Below are 22,967 nucleotides of genomic sequence, written 5' to 3'. Positions count from 1 at the left end.
ATTAATTTGAAACGCTGCACAGGGTGGGAGTTCCCATTTCTCTCTCTTTTCAGCAGAAAGATCTAAATGTGACAACAAACTGACAATATTGCCTGCAAAAATAATTATCTGATGTACTACTACTACTGTAAAAGACGTTGCCAAAGAAACTGAGGATGCAATTCCATGTTTGCCGATTCTGTCCTGGGTTGCCCATCATGATTGAAAAAGAGATCTTCAAAGGTAAGTGATTTATTTCATCGCTATTTGCGATTTTGTGAAGCCTGTGCTGGTTGAAAAAATATTGTCCTGTCCTCAGATAATCACATGGTATGCTTTTGCCGTAAAGCCTTTTTGAAATCTGGCAACGCATTTGGATTAACAAGAAGTTAACTTTTTAGGGATAGGGGGCAGCATTTTCACTTTGGATGAATTGCGTGCCCATAGTGAACTGCCTCCTACTCTGTCTCAGATGCTAATATATGCATATTATTATTACTATTTGTTTGAATTATGTCTGTGAGTATAACAGAACTCATATGGCAGGCAAACGTCCAAACAGGAAGTGGAAATTCTGGGGCTGGTTGATTTTCAACTCATTGCCTATTCACATCCCAGTAAGATATGGATCCGTTCACACTTCCTACGCCTTCCACTAAGATGTCAACAGTCAGTAGAACGTGGAATGAAGCCTCTAGTGTGATGTGGGACCGGATGGCAGCCATTTGAGTCAGTGGTCTGGCAGAATGCCAGTTCCTGGTCAGGCGCATTTCTCATGATATCGTCATGCGTTCCATTACTCTCTAGACAAAAACGAATGCTCCGGTTGGAACGTTATTGGATATTAATGATAATAACATCCTGAAGATTGATTCTCTACTTAGTTTGACCAGCTTATTCAACCTGGAATATAACTTTTTGAAGTTTTCGTCCGAGTTCGCATGGACTGGTGCCAGTGTTTGGAGATGTGAACTAAACGTGCTAGCAAAAGTAGCTATTTGGACACTAGTAGTGGACAAAACAACGATTTATTGCGGAACTAGGATTCCTGGCACTGCATTCTAATGAAAGATCATCAAAGATAAGAGAATATTTATGATGTAATTTCGTATTTCTTTTGACCCCAAAATGGGGGAGAAATATTGTGTACCTCTGAGCGCCATCTCAGATTATTGCATGGTATGCTTTTTCCGTAAAGTTTAAAAAAAAATCTGACACAGCGGTTGCATTAACTTCATATTGCTGCAGGGGCAGTATTGAGTAGCTTGGATGAAAAGGTGCCCATTGTAAACGGCCAGCTCCTCGGTCTCAGTTGCTAATATATGCATATTATTATTAGTATTTGATAGAAAACACTCTAAAGTTTCCAAAACTGTCAAAATATTGTCTGTGAGTATAACAGAACTGATATTGCAGGTGAAATCCTGAGGAAAATCAAAGCAGGAAGTGGCTTCTATTTTGAAAACGACATGTTCCATAGCCTCCTTTTGCTCCATTTAAAGGGATGTGAACCAGATTCCTTTTCCTATCGCCTCCTCAAGGCATCAACAGTCTTCAGACATAGTTTCAGGCTTTTATTTTGAAAAATGAGCCAGAACGATAACATCGTGTCAAGTGGTCACATGAGTTTTGCTTGCGCAACAGAATTTGGACAGCCATTGTTTTCCCCTCTCCTACTGTGAAAGACATTTGCGGTTGATATATTATCGATTATATATTTTAAAAACAACCTGAGGATTGATTATAAAAAACGTTTGACATGTTTCTGTGGACATAATGGAAACTATTTGGAATTTTCATCTGCGTTGTCGTGACCGCTCTTTCCTGTGGATTTCTGAACATAACGCGACAAACAAACGGAGGCATTTTGGATATAAAATCATCTTTATGGAACAAACGGAACATTTGTTGTGTAACTGGGAGTCTCGTGAGTGAAAACATCCGAAGATCAAAAGTAAACTATTAATTTGATTGCTTTTCTGATATTCGTGACCAAGCTACCTGATGCACTAAATAAACTTCAGTTAGTGCTAAATACGGCTGCTAGAATCCTGACTAGAACCAAAAAATTTGATCATATTACTCCAGTGCTAGCCTCCCTACACTGGCTTCCTGTCAAAGCAAGGGCTGATTTCAAGGTTTTACTGCTAACCTACAAAGCATTACATGGGCTTGCTCCTACCTATCTCTCTGATTTGGTCCTGCCGTACATACCTACACATACGCTACGGTCACAAGACGCAGGCCTCCTAATTGTCCCTAGAATTTCTAAGCAAACAGCTGGAGGCAGGGCTTTCTCCTATAGAGCTCCATTTTTATGGAACGGTCTGCCTACCCATGTCAGAGACGCAAACTCGGTCTCAACCTTTAAGTCTTTACTGAAGACTCATCTCTTCAGTGGGTCATATGATTGAGTGTAGTCTGGCCCAGGAGTGTGAAGGTGAACGGAAAGGCTCTGGAGCAACGAACCGCCCTTGCTGTCTCTGCCTGGCCGGTTCCCCTCTTTCCACTGGCTTACTGGGGCTTTCTCATGCCGTCCCTGGAAGGGGTGCGTCACCTGAGTGGGTTGATTCACTGATGTGGTCATCCTGTCTGGGTTGGTTCCCCCCCTTGGGTTGTGCCATGGCGGAGATCTTTGTGGGCTATACTCAGCCTTGTCTCAGGATGGTAAGTTGGTGGTTGAAGATATCCCTCTAGTGGTGTGGGGGCTGTGCTTTGGCAAAGTGGGTGGGGTTATATCCTTCCTGTTTGGCCCTGTCCGGGGGTGTCCTCGGATGGGGCCACAGTGTCTCCTGACCCCTCCTGTCGCAGCCTCCAGTATTTATGCTGCAGTAGTTTATGTGTCGGGGGGCTAGGGTCAGTTTGTTATATCTGGAGTACTTCTCCTGTCCTATTCGGTGTCCTGTGTGAATCTAAGTGTGTGTTCTCTAATTCTCTCCTTCTTTCTCTCTCTCGGAGGACCTGAGCCCTAGGACCATGCCCCAGAATTACCTGACATGATGACTCCTTGCTGTCCCCAGTCCACCTGGCTGTGCTGCTGCTCCAGTTTCAACTGACCTGAGCCCTAGGACCATGCCCCAGGACTACCTGACGTGATGACTCCTTGCTGTCCCCAGTCCACCTGACCGTGCTGCTGCTCCAGTTTCAACTGTTCTGCCTTATTATTATTCGACCATGCTGGTCATTTATGAACATTTGAACATCTTGGCCATGTTCTGTTATAATCTCCACCCGGCACAGCCAGAAGAGGACTGACCACCCCACATAGCCTGGTTCCTCTCTAGGTTTCTTCCTAGGTTTTGGCCTTTGTAGGGAGTTTTTCCTAGCCACCGTGCTTCTACACCTGCATTGCTTGCTGTTTGGGGTTTTAGGCTGGGATTCTGTACAGCACTTTGAGATATCAGCTGATGTACGAAGGGCTATATACATTTGATTTGATTTGATGCTAAGTGTACTTAAGGAAAAGGTCTAGTTAACGTTGTTATTCTTTCAACATGCATCGCTGATTTACATGACCTCTGCTACTCCTGTCTCTAGTTTCAGCCCTTTTTTAATCAGAATCGGCAAACGTGGAATCGTATCCTCAGGTTGTTTGGCAATGTCGTTTACAGTAGTAGTACAGCAGAGAATTGTTTTTGCAGGGTGATACTCTCAGTTTGTTGTCACATTTAGAACATTCTGCTGTATGGAGCTCCCACCCTGTGCAGCACTGTGTAAAGTTTCAAATTAATGTTACAGAGGTGTGAGGGTTAAAAATATGCATGGCCTATCATGAGGGTGTCTGTGTGTGTTAGAAGTAACATTAGCGGAAAGGCTATGGCGGACCTTGGGTATAGGCAGTTATCATGTGTTGTGGGGGACAATACAGAACGTAGTGTAGCAAACAAACTGTCTTTTGTTAGAACTCAAACTTAGCAATAACAGGTACCAGATGTGTGATAACGGTATCTAGGGTATGAGTGCATAGATATTCTACACAGCAACAGTTACATCTATCAACTGGAGCGGCCGGGGACTGGGACCAGCCTTCTAGCCATCATTGATCCATTTTTCATTTTCCATTGGTTTTGTCTTGTCTTCTCACACACCTGTTTTCAATCCCATTCATTACCTGTTGTGTATTTAACCCTCTGTTTCTCCTCATGTCTTTGTCAGAGATTGTTTTATTGTCAAGTGTTGTTTTATGTTGTATAGGTGCGCGACGGGTCCTCGTACCCATGTTCATTTATGTATGTACGTATTTAGTGTTTGGAGCATGTTAAGTGGACTTATATTAACCTCTCTGCGCACGGAACGCGCTAGCGGGCTGAAATTCCACAACAGGTGATCGCTACATAAATAGTCCTATTAAACATTCATGAAAACACAAGTGTCTCACATGTATCGAAAGCCTAGAATCTTGCTAATCCAACTGCGTTGTCAGATTTAAAAAGGGATTTACTGCGAAAGAATACGATGCGATTAACTGAGCATAGAGCCCCATAAAAATAAAAAAATTTAACCAGCACAGGCGTAACATAATCACAAACTGCATTAAAATAAATCGTTTACCTTTGACGATCTTCGTCTGTTTGCAATTTCAATGCTCATTGTTATACAATGAATGATCTTTTGTTTGATAAAATCCGTTTTTATAGCCTAACACAAAATATTTTGTGAACCGCTTGTGTCGTGAATTCCGTCTCATTCCATTTTCAACGACACATTCCAGGTAAATAACCCACACAGAACATGACTTTTCCAGTCATGTTTGGTTTCACTGCAATCAACTGGTTTGTTTGTAACACAATCAAACTGATGGGCCATTTCGCGGGACGTATTGACTGAAAGAAACCGATTTGAAGACAACAAGTCATGACATCATTGTGCACCAATGATTTGCCCGCTGTTTTGTTGATTGACTGTCTTTTAACCCAATGACCACTGATTGTCTTGAAATCTAGCTGGGTAGATAGCCAATGAGCTGAGGTAAACGGCAATAGGTCAAGTTTATGTGTTGCAAGACCAACCCATGTAGTAAGCTCCAGCGTAAAGAGTAATTCGCTATTGAAGTTTCATACCGGAAGGAGAAACACATATTACGCACTGCATTGTTTGGTAAATGCGCCGATTCAGCTGTTTATATATCAATCAGTTTGGCGACTAAGTCAGGGAAAGCTAAATCTAAGTCTAGATATACAGATGTACACACAATTTTAGAATAAATTGATTGGGAAAGTGAGACAGAGATTGTTGTAGGACGATTCATTTAGCGATTGTGGAGGAATATTTTTTGAACGGGAGAGGACATTGTTTTAGACTGGTAATTCTTATCATGCTAATGCACTTGTTTGAAATGAATAATAGAAAATATTATTTGTGATTTTTTTAAATTTTAGAAGCAATATATAAACATGTAATGTCATGAAATGTGAGATGCGTGTGTCTGCCACCCCACCCCAACCCACATTAAATAGCCTATTTGAGGCTGTTGAGGGGGGGCAGGCCCACAACAATGGCCAAAGTGAAATGGAGACAGTAGATCTAGCTCGTCTGTCATAATATAATAGAGACAGTAGATCTAGCTGAAATGTCATAATATAAAAGAGACAGTAGATCTAGCAGGTCATAATAATATATTCAACCTTATGTTCCCTATATCTGTTTATTATACCTGTTGAATAAGGGCTCATATGTGAAACTATTCTAACTGAACATTTTCTTTCACAGTGACACTGACTCCGAATGGGAGTCTTATGTGAATTCAAGTATGCTCTCTCTAATTCTCTCTTTCTTTCTCTCTCTCGGAGGACCTGAGCCCAAGGACCATGCATCAGGACTACCTGGCATGATGACTCCTTGCTGTCCCCAGTCCACCTGGCCTTGCTGCTGTTCCAGTTTCAACGGTTCTGCCTGCGGCTATGGAACCCTAAACTGTTCATTTTTACTTTTGAGGTGCTGTCCTGTTGCACCCTCTACAACCACTGTGATCTCCACCCGGCACAGCCAGAAGAGGACTGGCCACCCCTCATAGCCTGGTTCCTCTCTAGGTTTCTTCCTAGGTTTTTGCCTTTCTAGGGAGTTTTTCCTAGCCACCGTGCTTCTACACCTGCATTGCTTGCTGTTTGGGGTTTTAGGCTGGGGCTATATAAATAGATTTGATTTTATAGAGGACTGAGGGTCTTCCAAATATTGAAAGTGTGTAAATGGTTACCCATGTTATTTCGTAAATGTATATATATATATATATTTTCATATTTTGTTTGAAATGTTTGGACAAAGATTACAGGTAACTTATTAGATATTTTGTAGTCATGTTGCGCGAGTTGGAACCGGTGTTTTTCTGGATCAAACGCTCCAAATAAATGGACATTTTGGAGATATAACGACGGAATTAATCCAACAAAAGGACCATTTGTCATGTTTATGGGACATATTGGAGTGCCGACAGAAGAAGCTCTTCAAAGGTAAGGCATGAATTATATCGTTATTTCTGAGTTTTGTGTAGCGCCTGGAGGGATGAAATTTGATTGTCTGTGTTTGTTTGATGGGGTGCTGTCCTCAGATAATAGCATGGTTTTCTTTCACCGTAAAACACTTTTGGAAATCTGACATGGTGGCTGGATTAACAAGAAGTAAAGCTTTAATTTGGTGTATTGCACTTGTGAATGTATGAAAGTTAAATATTTCTAATTTCATTTGAATTTGGGCTCTGCCATTTCACCGGATGTTGTCAAATCGATCCCGTTAATGGGATTTGATCCCTAAGAAGTTTAATTCAACTGTGCAGGCACCTATCAGTGTTGTTTGGTTAGCAGTGTTTCTGTAGCACATGAGATGGAGTTTGCAAAATAAATGGCCACTGGATTGATGCAAATAATCATGATATCATTCTGACAGGTAAGCATGCTTTCTCATGTTCTATTGGTTTTCTTTCAACTTACTTTCATTGTCTAGCAGCCAAAGGAATTATCCTAATCATATTATCAACCCATGACAGTTATTGCATCTTTAAATCCCACCACTTTCTAACAGATATTCCCACCTCTGTCCATGAAACAGCTCACGTGTGGTGCACATTTTAGAAAGGTGTTAGCCCCAAATTGCATTTTGTAATATTCACACAGTCGTGTGTACATTGTTGCGCGTAAAATGTGAAGAAATAATATTTTATCAATATTTTAAGCTAAACAGTCCAATCTGTTCCATCAGCCCTATTACTTGATAAGGTGGATACCTCCACTACACTGCTTTGACAGGTATCAGTGGGGATTAAGAAGTGAGTATATGCAATGCCCACTGAAAAATAAGTGAGTATACAGCCTATACCTGTATGTGCCATTCACTACACCACTGCCACTTGCAAATGTTTTCTGGTTCATATACTGTCAGTTAACTATATAAGTAGACCAAACCCAGCTGCTGGCCTTGGTGTATATGGGAGAACCACCCCTTAAAAAGGCAGTGCAGTCAAAAATGTAATTTACACTATGAGGTCAAAATAACATTATGATAATGTCATTTTTGCGTCAGCATGTTCGGGTGGGATGATGTTTTTGTCCCAGATCAGGACATCACAATCTGATCTGATTATTCTGATGAGTATGTATCCTACTACTTTGAAGGGGTAAGGGTAGATGTACTGTAATATCCTATCTGCCAATCAGGGCTGTGTATGTAAATATTTTTTACATGTTTATCAACAGGGGCCAACAAGACTAGACTGAGCATTTCAATGGCAAAAGGAGGATCGGGACCTCAGACAACCACGAGCTCCAACTGTTGGCCAGAGGTATATAAGTTAAACACACATACACTTACACACACTAACCAGAGGTAGTCAGTACACACCTAAACTACTAATTGACCCAAACACATTTCTCTGTCCCTCTACCCCCGGTCCCCTCTCCCCTGTCCCCCTCTCCCTCCCCCTCCCTCCCGCTGGTCCCCTTCTCCCCTGTCCTCTCCCCCTGTTCTTCTCCTCTCCTTCCCCCTGTCCCCGGTCCCCTGCCTCTGTTCCCCCCTTTCCCCTCTCACCCTCCCTCTCTCAGTGGTCCAGGAGGTGAGCCCTCATGTGATCATTACCAGTGCTAAGCAGGAACGCTGCATGGTCCATTTCATGCAGGGACTGGGTGAGGAGGAGCACCGCACAGGGAGGACTGGGGAAGGGAAAACTTTAGGCTGGCCGGGGAGGGGTGATGGTTAAGGTGGAGGGTAAAGTTTAATGCTAAAAAATCTTTATACATTTGCACTTTCTCGCTTTATCTGCTTGCCCTTCTATCACTCTCTCTCAAGCTCTCTTCTATCTCTAACGCTCTTCTTTTTCACTCTCTTCTATCCCCCTCTCTCTTTCTGACTCCCTCTCTCCTCCCTGCTTCCAGGAGCCAACCCAGACTACAGGCCTGAGGTGGTGACCTATCCCTATGTGGACTTTGGTAAGAACAGCTGCCTTGCCTGTGGCAATACACTAGGTATTGTTCTCAGTGTAACTTTTGAACATCAATAGTCAAGTTTTCAGTTACAGATTCTCTCTCTCTCTCCCTCTCTTTACCACAGGTCTGGAGGTCAGTAAGCAGAGGCTGTTGTCTGCCCATTTTCCCTTCCTTCCTCCCGCTGTCTCAGAGAGAGAGAGAATCTCCTACCTCTCCTCCTGCATCTCCTTTGACTCCCCCCTCATGGTGAGTTCTCCTCCCCCCTCATAGTGAGTTCTCCTCCCCCCTCATGGTGAGTTCTCCTCCCCCTCATGGTGAGTTCTCCTCCCCCTCATAGTGAGTTCTCCTCCCCCTCATGGTGAGTTCTCCTCCCCCTCATGGTGAGTTCTCCTCCCCCTCATAGTGAGTTCTCCTCCCCCTCATGGTGAGTTCTCCTCCCCCCTCATGGTGAGTTCTCCTCCCCCTCATGGTGAGTTCTCCTCCCCCTCATGGTGAGTTCTCCTCCCCCCTCATGGTGAGTTCTCCTCCCCCCTCATGGTGAGTTCTCCTCCCCTCTCATGGTGAGTTCTCCTCCCCTCTCATGGTGAGTTCTCCTCCCCTCTCATGGTGAGTTCTCCTCCCCCTTGTTCCAGGAAAATAACCTCACACTGACATTTGAGATTCAATTGAAAATGTTGTGTGTGTGTTTATTTGTGTGTGTGTCCTAGCTGCGGTCAGTAGGTGCGTTGCTGAAGTGTCTGGACAGGAGGAGAGTGGGAGTGGAGCTAGAGGACAGCAGTGTGGGAGTCCCCATCTTACAGTTCCACACCTACACACTGTAAGACACACACATACAGAGAGATCAGGTCAGTTGTGTATATGTATTGTGGTTGAATGTTTTTTTCACATCTGAATTTCATTCCTCTTACAGGAAAGATGTAGTGTACGTGGACCAGGATACTTACAGGTCAGTCCCCCTGGAGACAAACACAAACAAACACACACACACACTCTCTATGCCATGTTTGTTGTGTGTGTGTGTTCCAGCGTGCTGCAGATCTTCAAGTCAGAGCTGCACCCCTCTGTGTACAAGCTGCAGTCTGGGGAGAAGGAAGGGCTCAGTCTCTATGGTAACACACATTATGGGAAGTTAATGCGCTGATGTGATGTCAGTACATTGTCACACTCGCATTATGAGAAGCGGTGATCTCTCAGTCGTGTTTCCTGTAGTGATGATGTCATGGGTGTTGGTGTCTCTGTTTCAGGGATACTGAATCACTGCAGGTGCAAGTTTGGCTCCAAACTGCTTCGGTGAGGAAAACCTGTTCTCATGGTTGAAGTGTCAGAAACCAACCACACACAGATTATATCTGAGAAACATAATCAATACCTAAGTACCTGTTTGTGGTGCGTAGTCATAATCTCTATCCCTCCTTGTTCTGCTAGATGTTGGTTATTGTGAAATTCTCTCTCTCTCTCAGCCAGTGGTTTCTGAGGCCTACTCGTGACCTGGCGGTGTTAAACAGGAGACAGGAAGTTGTGAGATTCTTCTCCTGTCCACGCAACTCTGACTCCCTAAACACTTTGCAGTCCTCCCTACGCAACATCAGGAACATCCCGGTAACCATGACCTGTGAACTACCCCTCAGCGCCATGCAGGCCTCAGTCTGCAACATCAGTGATGAGTATGAATTTTCTGTAATAAAGAGTATTATTTCTCCTGCTGTAGACTCTCCTGCGTTCGATGTCTCTGTCTCACACCAAAGTCTCTGACTGGCAGGGTCTCTACAAGGTAGGAGTTCTACGGCCAGTTATCTATATGAATAGCATGTCTGTATGTGTATTAGACAAGCTACGGTGCATTGTGAATAGTGTGTGTGTCTGTGTTGTAGACAGTGTATAGTGCGGTGTGTATCAGGGACACAGTGCGCTCCCTGCCTCAGTCCATCCAACTCTTCCAGGAGATCAGTGAGGGATTCTCAGATGACCTTTACTACATCGCCTCGCTCATCAGCAGAGTGGTGGGACACACAGTACACACGTCAGGTGCAGCTCCCATGTTCTGTATGTCAATGTGTTTCATTCTCATTTTATTCTGTGATTTGTGTCTTGTATAGGTGGACTTTGAGGGCAGTTTAGCAGAAAACCGTTTCACTGTCAAACCCAATGTGGACCCTGCTATAGACGAGAGTGAGTGTTCATACCATTAGGGAATGCTGAAGGTTAGAGTTATGTTAGGGTTATGTTAGTTGAAGGTTAGGGTTATGTTAGTTGAAGGTTAGGGTTATGTTAGTTTAAGGTTAGGGTTATGTTAGCTGAAGGTTAGGGTCATCTTACTCACCTCCGTCTGCTCCCTCTGCCAGAGAAGAGGAGGATGATGGGACTGTCTGACTTCCTGACAGACGTGGCTCGCAGAGAGCTGGAGCACCTGGACACCCGCATCCCCTCCTGCTGCGTCATCTACATCCCCCTGGTCTGACATCTACTACTACTGTCTGTCTACATCCCCCTGGTCTGACATCTACTACTACTGTCTGTCTACATCCCCCTGGTCTGACATCTACTATTACTGTCGGTCTACATTCCCCTGGTCTGACATCTACTACTACTGTCTGTCTACATTCCCCTGGTCTGACATCTACTATTACTGTCTGTCTACAACCCCCTGATCTGACATCCATCATGGGGTTACCCATCCCTGGTTTACATGCTAACAAGGATGCTAAATGCTAATCAAATAAATCTAAAGTGTACCTTGCTGACTGTCAGGATCAACAGGATGCCGATGCTTTCTAAATATCCATAAAATGAGGTTAAATTGTAATCTGGATGTCCTATACTATCAACATAATTTATTTATCTCTTTCTCAGATAGGGTTCCTACTCTCAGTCCCTCGGTTGCCCAGCATGGTGGAGAAAGAGGACTTTGAGATAGAGGGCCTTGACTTCATGGTGCGTGTATGATACATGTGTGTGATTGCTCCCACTGTGAGTGTGAGTTTATGATGTGTGTATGTTCTCACTGTGTGTGTTTAGTTTCTGTCTGAGGAGCGTCTGCACTACCGCAGTCAGAGAACCAAGGAGCTAGATGACCTGCTGGGAGACTTACACTGTGACACCAAAGGTCAGGCTGTCAGCCCTCCCCTCTCTTTCTCTCGCTCCTCTTCTCTCGTCTCTCTCTGTCCTCTCTAAAATGGGGACAAACATAATCCAGAAAAATAAATATCAGAACGAGCAATGTCAGAGACAGGAATATAAATATATATACCACGGGGTTGGTGGCACCTTAATTGGGGAGAACGGGCTCATGTTAATGAAGTGGAATGGTATCAAAAACAGCAAACAAATCAAACATGCGCCGAATGCAACAGGTGTTGACCTTACCGTGAAATGCTTACTTACAAGCCCATAAACAACAATACAGTGAAAGAAATTAGTTAAGAAAATATTTACTAAATAAACTAAAGTAAAACATGTAATAAAAAGTAACACAATAAAATTACATAACAATAACGAGGCTATATATACAGGGGTTACCGGTACCAAGTCAATGTGCGTTGGTACCGGTGGTGATTTTGGCATGTAAATCTTGGTGGATCGGAAAAAAAATATTGTGGAATGCATGCCAGCAAAGCCACTACACAACACGACACTAAACAATACATTAATTGCACTATAATGGTGACAAACGGTGCCCAATAACTGTTAGGGCCTACATAAGTCCCAACATCTTGCCACTGCTACACCTGGCTGTCAGCGGAGACTTGTCTGTCAGCGAAACAGTTAATTCAGTCTCATTTACTGCCTTTAAAAAAACATAGCTGATATGTAACCTTTATTTAACTAGGCAAGTCAGTGAAGAACAAATTGTTATTTACAATGACGGCCTACCCCTGCCAAACTTGGACGACGCTGGGCCAATTGTGCGCCGCCCTGTGGGACTCCCAATCACGGCTGGATGGGATACAGCCTGGAAATGGTTGACTTGGGGCAAGGAGTTCCCCTCAGGGAAATATTCTTTAGAAATATTTAACTTTAACACATTAACAAGTCCAATACCTCAAATGAAAGATACACATCTTGTTCATCTACCCATCATGTCAGATTTGTTAAATGTTTTACAGCGAAAACACAACATATATTTATGTTAGACCACCAGCAAACCCAAAAAAAAATGCAGCCATTTTTTCCAGCCAAAGATAAAATCACAAAAGCAGGATTAGAGATAAAATGAATCACTAACCTCTTGAAAATCATCATCAGATGACAGTCATATGACATGTTACACAGTACATTTGTTTTGTTCGATAATATGCATTTTTATATCCACAAATCTCGGTTTACATTGACGCCATGTTCAGAAATTCCTCCAAAGTATCCGGAGGAATTATAGAAAGCTACGCCAGATAACAGAAATACTCATCATAAACTTTGACTAAAGATACATGTTCTACATATAATTAAAGATACACTGGTTCTTAATGCAACCGCTGTGTCAGATCTTTTAAAAACGTTACGGAAAAAGCCTAACATTGCAATAATCTGAGACGGCGCTCAGACGTAACCGCCATGTTGGAGTCACCAAAAATACGAAATTACAACATAAATATTCCCTTACCTTTGATGATCTTTCATCAGAATGTAGTGCAAGGAGTCCTAGTTCCACAATAAATCGTTGTTTTGTTCCATAATGTCCAATACTAGTGTCCAAGTAGCTGCATTTGCTATCACTTTCAGCTCACGTGCCCAAAAACTGACTGCTGGTCCAAGATAACTCGCACGAAAACTTCCAAAAGATATATTCCAGGTCGAATAAACTGGTCAAACTAAGTAGAGAATCAATCTTCAGGATGTTATTATCATATATATCCAATAACGTTCCAACCGGATCATACGTTTTCATCTGGAGCTGACTGGAACAGCGGTAGCACCCACAGAGAAATGCGCCACAGGAAAATGGCATTCTGTCGGGACACTGACTATTTTCCCTCCCATTAGGTCAAAGTTCACAGCAAATACTCCATTACACTTTCTACTGAATGAGGACATCTAGTGGAAGGTGTAGGAAGTGCTTCCAGATCCATATCTTGTTGGGAAAGGAGGGGGCTATGACGTCAAAGTTGCCCCAACTTTCAGAATTTCACTTCTTGTTTGGAAGATTGCCTGCTCTATGAGTTGTGTTATACTCACAGACATAATTCAAACAGTTTTAGAAACTTCAGAGTGTTTTCTATCCAATAGTAATAATAATATGCATATATTAGCAATCCGGGACAGAGTTTGATGCAGTTCACTATGGGCACGCAATTCATCCAAAGTGAAAATACTGCCCCCTATCCTCAACAAGTTTTAAACAAATGTGGTTTCTATGGACAATTGAGATGTACAAACTATGGCATAAGGGGATGACAAGCGAATAACAGGCAATCTGTAATTTTGATTAAGACATGAGCAAGCTAGGACGGACATAGTCAATATACAGTGGGGCAAAAAAGTATTTAGTCAGCCACCAATTGTGCAAGTTCTCCCACTTAAAAAGATGAGAGGCCTGTAATCTTCATCATAGGTACACTTCAACTATGACAGACAAAATTAGAAAGAAAAATCCAGAAAATCACATTGTAGGATTTTTTATGAATTTATTTGCAAATTATGGTGGAAAATAAGTATTTGGTCAATAACAAAAGTTTATCTCAATACTTTGTCATTGCCAACAAAGGGTATATAACAGAGGTCAAACGTTTTCTGTAAGTCTTCACAAGGTTTTCACACACTGTTGCTGGTATTTTGGCCCATTCCAGATGACACTCATAGGACATCATGTTATACATGTATTTGTGTGTTTTGTTCGATAATGTGCATATATTTGTTTAAATCTCAGTTTACATTGGCATGTTACATGCAGAAATGTTTTGATTCCAAAACATCTGGTGATTTTGCAAAAATACTCACAATTAACATTGATAGAAGATGCAAGGAACACCCCCCTATCCACATCGATGGAACAGTAGTGGAGAGGGTAGTAAGTTTTAAGTTCCTCGGCACACACATCACAGACAAACTGAATTGGTCCACTCACACAGACAGCATTGTGAAGAAGGCGCAGCAGTGCCTCTTCAACCTCAGGAGGCTGAAGAAATTCGGCTTGTCACCAAAAGCACTCACAAACTTCTACAGATGCACAATCGAGAGCATCCTGGCGGGCTGTATCACCGCCTGGTACGGCAACTGCTCCGCCCACAACCGTAAGGCTCTCCAGAGGGTAGTGAGGTCTGCACAACGCATCACCGGGGGCAAACTACCTGCCCTCCAGGACACCTACACCACCCGATGTTACAGGAAGGCCATAAAGATCATAAGGGACAACAACCACCCGAGCCACTGCCTGTTCACCCCACTATCATCCAGAAGGCGAGGTCAGTACAGGTGCATCAAAGCTGGGACCGAGAGACTGAAAAACAGCTTCTATCGAAAAGGCCATCAGACTGTTAAACAGCCACCACTAACATTGAGTGGCTGCTGCCAACACACTGACTCAACTCCAGCCACTTTAATAATGGGAATTGATGGGAAATGATGTCAAATATATCACTAGCCACTTTAAACAATGCTACCTAATATAATGTTTACATACCCTACATTATTCATCTCATATGTATACGTATATACTGTACTCTATATCATCTACTGCATCCTTATGTAATACATGTATCACTAGCCACTTTAACTATGCCACTTTGTTTACATACTCATCTCATATGTATATACTGTACTCGATACCATCTACTGTATCTTGCCTATGCTGCTCTGTACCATCACTCATTCATATATCTTTATGTACCAATTCTTTATCCCCTTACACTGTGTATAAGACAGTAGTTTTGGAATTGTTAGTTAGATTACTTGTTGGTTATTACTGCATTGTCGGAACTAGAAGCACAAGCATTTCGCTACACTCGCATTAACATCTGCTAACCATGTGTATGTGACAAATAAAATTTGATTTGATTTGAAGTGTTATTCACAGAATTAAAGATAAATGTATCCTCTATGCAACCGCTGTGTCAGATTTAAAATTTAAAAAACTTTACAGAAAAAGAATAATCTGAGAACGGCGCTCAGAACCCAAAGAAAAAGCAAAAAGCACGAGCAATTCCTCCAGACAAAAACTCAAAAAGTTCCATTACAGGTCGTAGAAACAAGTCAAATGATGTATGCAATCCATATTTAGGATGTTTTAAACATTAATCAGCAATAAGGTTCCAACCGGAGAATTTCATTGTCTGACGAAACGCATAGGAATGGTAGGACACTCTCTTGTGACCTCGCGTAATGAGACCGAGGCTTTCTACCAGACCACCCACACAAAGAGCTATTATGAGCCCCTTCTTCATAGTAGAATCATACAACCAGAATCTAAAGACAGGGACATCTTGTGGAAGCCCTAGGAAGTGCATGCTCATCCATATCTAACATGGACATCCAATGGCACTGTTTTCTAAATTGAGTTCTCACTTCCTGTTTGGATTTCTTCTCAGGTTTTTGTCTGCCATATGAGTTCTATTTTACTCACAGACATAGTTCAAACAGTTTAAGAAACTTCAGAGTGTTTTCTAACCACCAGTAATAATACTATGCACATATTCCAAGTCTAGGACCAAAAGGCTCCTTAACAGCTTCTACCCCCAAGCCATAAGACTGCTATTATTAACAATTAATCAAATGGCCACCTGGACTATTTACACTGACCCCCCCCCCCCCCCCCCCCCTTTGGTTTTACATGGCTGCTACTCGCTGTTTATTATCTATGCATAGTCACTTTACAAATGACCTTGACGAACCTGTAATCCCGTACGTTAACTCGGTACCGGTACCCCCTGTATATAGCCTCATTATTGTTATGTAATTTTCTTGTAATTTTTTTTTTTAAACTTTAGTTTTTTTAGGAAATGTTTTCTTAACTCTATTTCTTGAACTGCATTGTTGGTTAAGGGCTTGTTGTTTTCGGTGTATGTGACAAATACAATTTGATTTGATCCAATATGATTACGTAGTACCAGTCTTGGACGGCATCAAACCAGGATGAGAAGCTAGTAACGCTAGCTAGCTAGCTATGCTAACTGATGCTGCAGTGCGTGTGCTTTCTCATCCTACAGTTACAAATAACATAAACTCTTTTCAAAATATTAAGTAGCAGTCTGCCTTTTAAATCCATCTTCCGTTGATTAGATATCTCCTAACTTTTGCCACACATGGAGACTGTGGTTGCAGCCTATTGGCACTTTGATGACTTAATATTGGCCAACAACAAGCTACACACACCAATCTCCACTCTTCTGAAAAGCAAGACCAGCAGCATAAATTATACAATTTCTGTCTTGTCTCTCTGCAGCAGCAGTCACTTTCGGATATTTACTTGTCCCTTCCGGACAAGCCAGTTAAAATTACACATACCCAAGACCTGTGACAATCATATGAGAACCGACCCAGACCCTTGACGTTATTTACAATTCAGGATCCGGACCCGCTCGGATCAGGTTTTCTGGTACAGGTGGACCCGTGAAGATCTCTAGGGTACAACCGAAGAAACCCTTTTGGGGAAAAAAAGTAGACCATACTCTCTGCATGTCTGAATCTCTCTCTCTCTCTCTCTCTCAGACATGGAGACTGTGGTTATGACACAGCTGCAGACCACAGTCCTGGAGAGAAGCGCCTGTCTGTACAAGGTGTGCGTCTTTATGTGGTATCTCTGTGTGCACACTTACCTTTTTGTGGGATTATGCTACGTGTGTGTGTGTGTGTGTGTGTGTAGGTTCTGGATCTGAGTGCTGAGCTGGACTGTCTGATGGCACTGAGCCATGCCTCCCAGGAGTACGGATACACTACCCCCACTCTGGCCAACCACCACAGGATAACACTCAGACAGGCCAGGTACGCACACACAGACCCCATTCCAGCTGGCTAGACGCCTGTATGAACCCCTAGGTTGCTCAGATCTCTCTTTCTCTCACTCTCAGACACCCTCTGTTGGAGTTGTGTTCTCCTATGTTTGTGTCTAACTCCTTCCTGAGTTCTGAGACTCGGGGACGGGTCAAGATCATCACCGGGCCCAACTCATCTGGCAAGAGCATCTACCTCAAACAGGCAAGGACACACACTCACTCACTTACACGCACGCACACGCACACACGCGCAGAAAGTGTCAAAGACAGATACAGTTCTTGAGTTGTTCCAGGATAGATTGTTTTCTCTTCCTTCTGATTGGCTGGGTCAGGTGGGTCTGATTGTGTTCATGGCTCTGATTGGTTCTGACGTGCCAGCGAAGGAGGCAGAGATTGGTCTGGTTGACGGAATCTTCACACGCATGCAGAGCAGAGAATCTGTGTCTGTAGGACTCAGCACCTTCATGATAGACCTCAACCAGGTACACACACACATACACACTACGCCAGTGTTGGAAAAAGTACCAAATTGTCATACTTGAGTAAAAGTAAAGATACCTTAATAGAAAATGACCAGTAAAAGTGAAAGTCAGAGAGAGAGAGAGAATTAGAGGGAGCATACTTAAATTCACACAGGACACCAGATAAGACAGGAGAATTACACCAGATATAACAGACTGACCCTAGCCCCCCAGCACATAGACTATTCCTAGGCCGTCATTGAAAATAAGAATTCGTTCTTAACTGACTTGCCTAGTTTAAAAAAAAATGCAGTATAGATTCTGGAGGTTAAGACAGGGGGGGCACTGTGGCCCCGTCCAATGATAGCCCCGGTCAGGGCCAACCAGGCAGGATATAAATACTACTTGAGTAAAATGCTAAAACTATTTGGTTTTAAATGTACTTAAGTATTAAAATGACATGTAATTGCTCAAATATACTTAAGATCAAGATGCACTATTCATAAATCGCTCTGCCATTTCCTGGTTGCAAAAATCCAAATAGTTTACGTGACAAAACAAGCAGTCATTGTGACAATCATTGTATCATCTAAACCGCTGTGAAATATATTTTCCGTAACCAAAACGATTGTATATTCAGCTTTTTGAAGCTGGTGTACAAAACCAAAAAAGTAAAAGACGCAAAAACAAACTTCAGAACGCGAAGCATAGAAATAGCCCACATAGAACAGATCTATTGCTTCTTAGACTTGCTTTCAATAGGAATGAAAGATCTATAACTCACAATTCTATGTGAAATTGGTCAGGTCAACCAACAAAAATTACTTTATGTATCAAAAGTAAAAGTATAAATCATGGGGGCCTCCCGGGTGGCGCAGTGGTTAAGTGCCACCGGAGACTCTGGGTTCGCGCCCAGGCTCTGTCGTAACCGGCCGTGACCAGGGGTCCGTGGGGCGACGCACAATTTGGCCTACCACTAACCAAGGTTGCCAGGTGCACAGTGTTTCCTCTGAAACATTGGTGCAGCTGGCTTCCGGGTTGGATGCGCACTGTGTTAAGAAGCAGTGCGGCTTGGTTGGGTTGTGTATCGGAGAATGCATGACTTTCAACCTTCGTCTCTCCCGAGACCGTACGGGAGTTGTAGCGATGAGACAAGATAGTAGCTACTAAACAAATGGATACTACAAAATTGGGGAGAAAAAGGGGTATAATTTATTTTATTTTTTTAAGTATAAATCATTTCAAATTCCTTATATTAAGCAAACCAGGTGGCACTATTATTTAAAAAAATATATTGATAGCCAGAGGCACACTCCAACATTCAGACATAATTTACAAACAAAGCATGTGTGTTTAGTGAATCCGTCAGATCAGAGGCAGTATGTAAGCAGGGAAATTATCTTGATAAGTGTGTGAATTTGACTATTTTCCTGTCTTGCTAAGAATTTAAAATGTAACAAGTACTTTTGGGTGTCTGGGAAAATGTATGGGAGTAAAAAGTACAAAAGTACATTATTTTCATTAGGAATGTAGTGGAGTAAAAGTAAAAGTTTTCACAAATATAAATAGTAAAGTACAGATACCCCCCCAAAAACGACTTAAGTAGTACTTTAAAGTATTTTTACTTAAATACTTTACACCACTGCACTACAGACACGCACGCATGCATTTACCTATTCTCAGTGTGTCATACACATATGTGTGTGTGTATGTCTGTGCTACAGATGGCTCATGCTCTGAACCACAGCAGCGGTCACTCACTGGTCCTGATTGATGAGTTTGGGAAAGGAACTAACACGGTGAGAGAGAGGGAAAGAGGGATGAAACACGTGAGACATGAAAGGAGGGATGGAGGAGAAAGGTCTCTCTTACACTGCCCAGTTATTTGCCTTTCTTTGGGTCTTTCTATGTTTCAGTGTTTCAATGTGGGTCCAAGTAAACTGTTTCTCACCAGGTGGATGGGCTTTCCCTTCTGGCGGCATCTATCTCTCATTGGCTGAAAAGAGTTCCAGCCGAGGTTCATCACATTCTATTGGCCACTAACTTCCACAGTCTGCTACAGCTGGGTCTCCTACCTTCCTCAGGCCTGCTGTCACTACTGGTACTGTGTGTGTGTGGTGTGTGTGTGTGTGTGTGTGTGGTATCTGTCCCTTTCAGTATGTAAGGCTGGGATTTGTTGGGGAAAAACCCTTTAAACGGTGTATTGTCTGCCCTAAGCATGCCTTGGACTGAATTCCAGCCTTGAAATGTGTGTTTTGTGTGTGTAGACTCTGGAGAGAGCGGTGGATGGGGATGAATTGGTGTTTCTGTACCAGCTGAAGGATGGGATCTGTCGCTTCAGCTACGCAGCCAACATCGCTACACTGGCAGGCCTTCCCCCTAGCCTCGTACAGAGAGGAGTGGAGGTACGCTACACCACACACACACTAGCATAGCTGTGGGATTTAGGGGTGCTGCAGCACTTTCTTTTATGTATAGAGAGTGTGTTCGGAAAGTATTCAGACCTTTACTTTTTCCACGTTATGTTACATTACAGCCTTAAATACACACAATACCCCATAATGACAAAGCGAAAACAGCTTTTTAAAAACATTTTTGCACATTTATTACATATTAAAAAACATACCTTATTTACATAAGTATTCAGACGCTTTTGCTATGAGATTCGAAATTGAGCTCGGGCACATCCTGTTTCCATTTGTTGAAAAGAAAAATGCTATTGCAACCTCTTTGCAACAAGGAATTGAGACTAAAAGCTCAAGAGAAGTTAAGTGTTTAATACCAAGGATACAGTCAGCTGTGTGCATACATTCATAAAGTTCACAAAACATCTTATACTCTTCCCTCCTTTTGGTCACCACCCTCTTGTAGGTGTCACCTCCCCAGCTATACATTTTATAACCCCAATGAGTGTCCCTCCTTTCCCCTGTGGAATGTCCATGGTCCTCTCTTTATTTAGCTAGATGTCAGAATCACACCCCGTCCATCTTCAATGTCCTGGGCCTGACCCTGCTATTTGATCCTAGGCAATTTCCTCTTATCTATTTAGGTCAACCTTTCTAAATTAGCATCCACACAGTTTCATGGCCTAAACTTCATTAATACTCACAGTAATCAATCACTAAACAGGATACAAACAAACTACAAACTATTTATTTGTTATTTATTTTTTCTCCACAAAAGTAGTGCACTCAATCTTTAATAGTTATGTATTAGCGGACTGATATAGCATCTGTAATGCAGCCGAAAAATATTTTTCCAGCACCAACCCACCAACCCACCAATTTTTTCTCTACCAAAAATGTATATATAACACTCCCAAACTACTCCCTGTGTCTATGCACAAGTACAATAAGGCATCACATTTTTTTCAACAGAAATGCAAACTAAGAGTGTAAGTTATGTATGTGTTTGTGTAGGTATCTGAACTGTACAGAACAGGAAAGACCATTAAACGCATCGACCGACCATCTACAGAGGAGCAGGCAAACAAGTAAGTCACACAATCACAGTGAACACACACACACACAAAGTCAAATCAAATCAAATGTTCTTGGCTGAATACAACAGGTGTAGACAGTGTAAGGCTTACTGACGAGCCCATTCCCAACAGTGCAGAGTTAGAATAAGACAAATATTTCCTCAATAAATAGGAAATAGTAACACAATAACAACGAGGCTAAATACGAGGAGTACCTCTACCGGGTCAATGTGAGACCACCAGATTTTACATTTAAATAAGTTGAGATAAAAGAATGCATGTAAATGTGAACATGAATGAATGCCTCCACTTCAGTTTATGCTTAACGTTTTTTCTTGCACTGTAACCAATGATTTATGAATCGATGTCCTCATTGTGGTTTTACACACGTTATTAGAATAGTTATGAAATAAATGCACATTGTTATATTTGGTAACACTTGCTTATTTTCCTTCGACAACAACCCCATTTGATGCATTGAACGGATGTGGGTGGATCAATGTCTACATAAGGTTGCTAATTATAAACACTCACAAACGCTCTGAGGAAGGTCTTGAAGTCGATACGTAAAGTTATTAAAGAGCAGTGATACTATCAAGATCAGTGTGCGGGTTTCCTCTTTTTCTCATCTTATTCAGCTGTTACCATTCACCTGTAACAAAGATGGCTCAGATGAACATTTAAATAAGTTATTCTGCCTGCAATACATACGCACAATCACCCACAGGTGTTTTCTTTGTGTGTGTGTCCCTGTCAGGTGTGTTTGTGTAGTGAAGACATTTCTGTGTGTGGACCTTGAGGACCAGAGTGTGGATCTGCAGTGCTACATGAAGGAGGAGCTGCTTCCCTCTGGAGGAGACCTGCTCTAACAGCAACGCTACTGTTGTCTGTCTAACAGCAATGCTACTGTTGTCTAACAGCAACGCTACTGTTGTCTAACAGCAACACTACTGTTGTCTGTCTAACAGCAATGCTACTGTTGTCTAACAGCAACGCTACTGTTGTCTAACAGCAACGCTACTGTTGTCTGTCTAACAGCAACGCTACTGTTGTCTGTCTAACAGCAACACTACTGTTGTCTAACAGCAACACTACTGTTGTCTGTCTAACAGCAACGCTACTGTTGTCTGTCTAACAGCAACACTACTGTTGTTTGTCTAACAGCAACGCTACTGTTGTCTGTCTAACAGCAACACTACTGTTGTCTGTCTAACAGCAACGCTACTGTTGTCTAACAGCAACGCTACTGTTGTCTGTCTAACAGCAACACTACTGTTGTCTAACAGCAACGCTACTGTTGTCTGTCTAACAGCAACACTACTGTTGTCTGTCTAACAGCAACGCTACTGTTGTCTAACAGCAACACTACTGTTGTCTAACAGCAACACTACTGTTGTCTAACAGCAACGCTACTGTTGTCTGTCTAACAGCAACACTACTGTTGTCTAACAGCAACACTACTGTTGTCTAACAGCAACGCTACTGTTGTCTGTCTAACAGCAACACTACTGTTGTCTAACAGCAACACTACTGTTGTCTAACAGCAACACTACTGTTGTCTAACAGCAACGCTACTGTTGTCTAACAGCAACGCTACTGTTGTCTGTCTAACAGCAACGCTACTGTTGTCTGTCTAACAGCAACACTACTGTTGTCTGTCTAACAGCAACGCTACTGTTGTCTGTCTAACAGCAACGCTACTGTTGTCTGTCTA

The 22,967-nt window shown here is 42.4% G+C and overlaps 1 protein-coding gene across 1 annotated transcript; it reads left to right on the top strand.

The window, feature by feature from the left end:
* The first annotated feature begins 197 nt into the window (after positions 1 to 197).
* LOC115120718 (mutS protein homolog 5-like) lies at positions 198 to 22,122 on the top strand. The gene is made up of 25 exons (XM_065006457.1): positions 198 to 222; positions 7,721 to 7,750; positions 8,010 to 8,090; positions 8,340 to 8,393; positions 8,515 to 8,636; positions 9,098 to 9,207; positions 9,301 to 9,336; positions 9,417 to 9,499; positions 9,635 to 9,680; positions 9,851 to 9,989; positions 10,099 to 10,161; positions 10,262 to 10,390; positions 10,487 to 10,559; positions 10,733 to 10,842; positions 11,241 to 11,327; positions 11,406 to 11,493; positions 17,028 to 17,095; positions 17,182 to 17,300; positions 17,387 to 17,513; positions 17,644 to 17,793; positions 19,497 to 19,571; positions 19,727 to 19,873; positions 20,040 to 20,177; positions 21,192 to 21,265; positions 22,011 to 22,122. Exons 1-25 carry the CDS (start codon positions 198 to 200, stop codon positions 22,120 to 22,122), a joined length of 2,286 nt encoding a protein of 761 aa, XP_064862529.1.
* Positions 22,123 to 22,967: the final 845 nt, after the last annotated feature.

Source organism: Oncorhynchus nerka, linkage group LG3, assembly GCF_034236695.1.
Source record: "Oncorhynchus nerka isolate Pitt River linkage group LG3, Oner_Uvic_2.0, whole genome shotgun sequence".
Classification (NCBI taxonomy): Eukaryota; Metazoa; Chordata; class Actinopteri; order Salmoniformes; family Salmonidae; genus Oncorhynchus; species Oncorhynchus nerka.
Note: the sequence above shows the minus strand (reverse complement) of the source record. Positions and strands in the feature narration are given on the sequence as shown.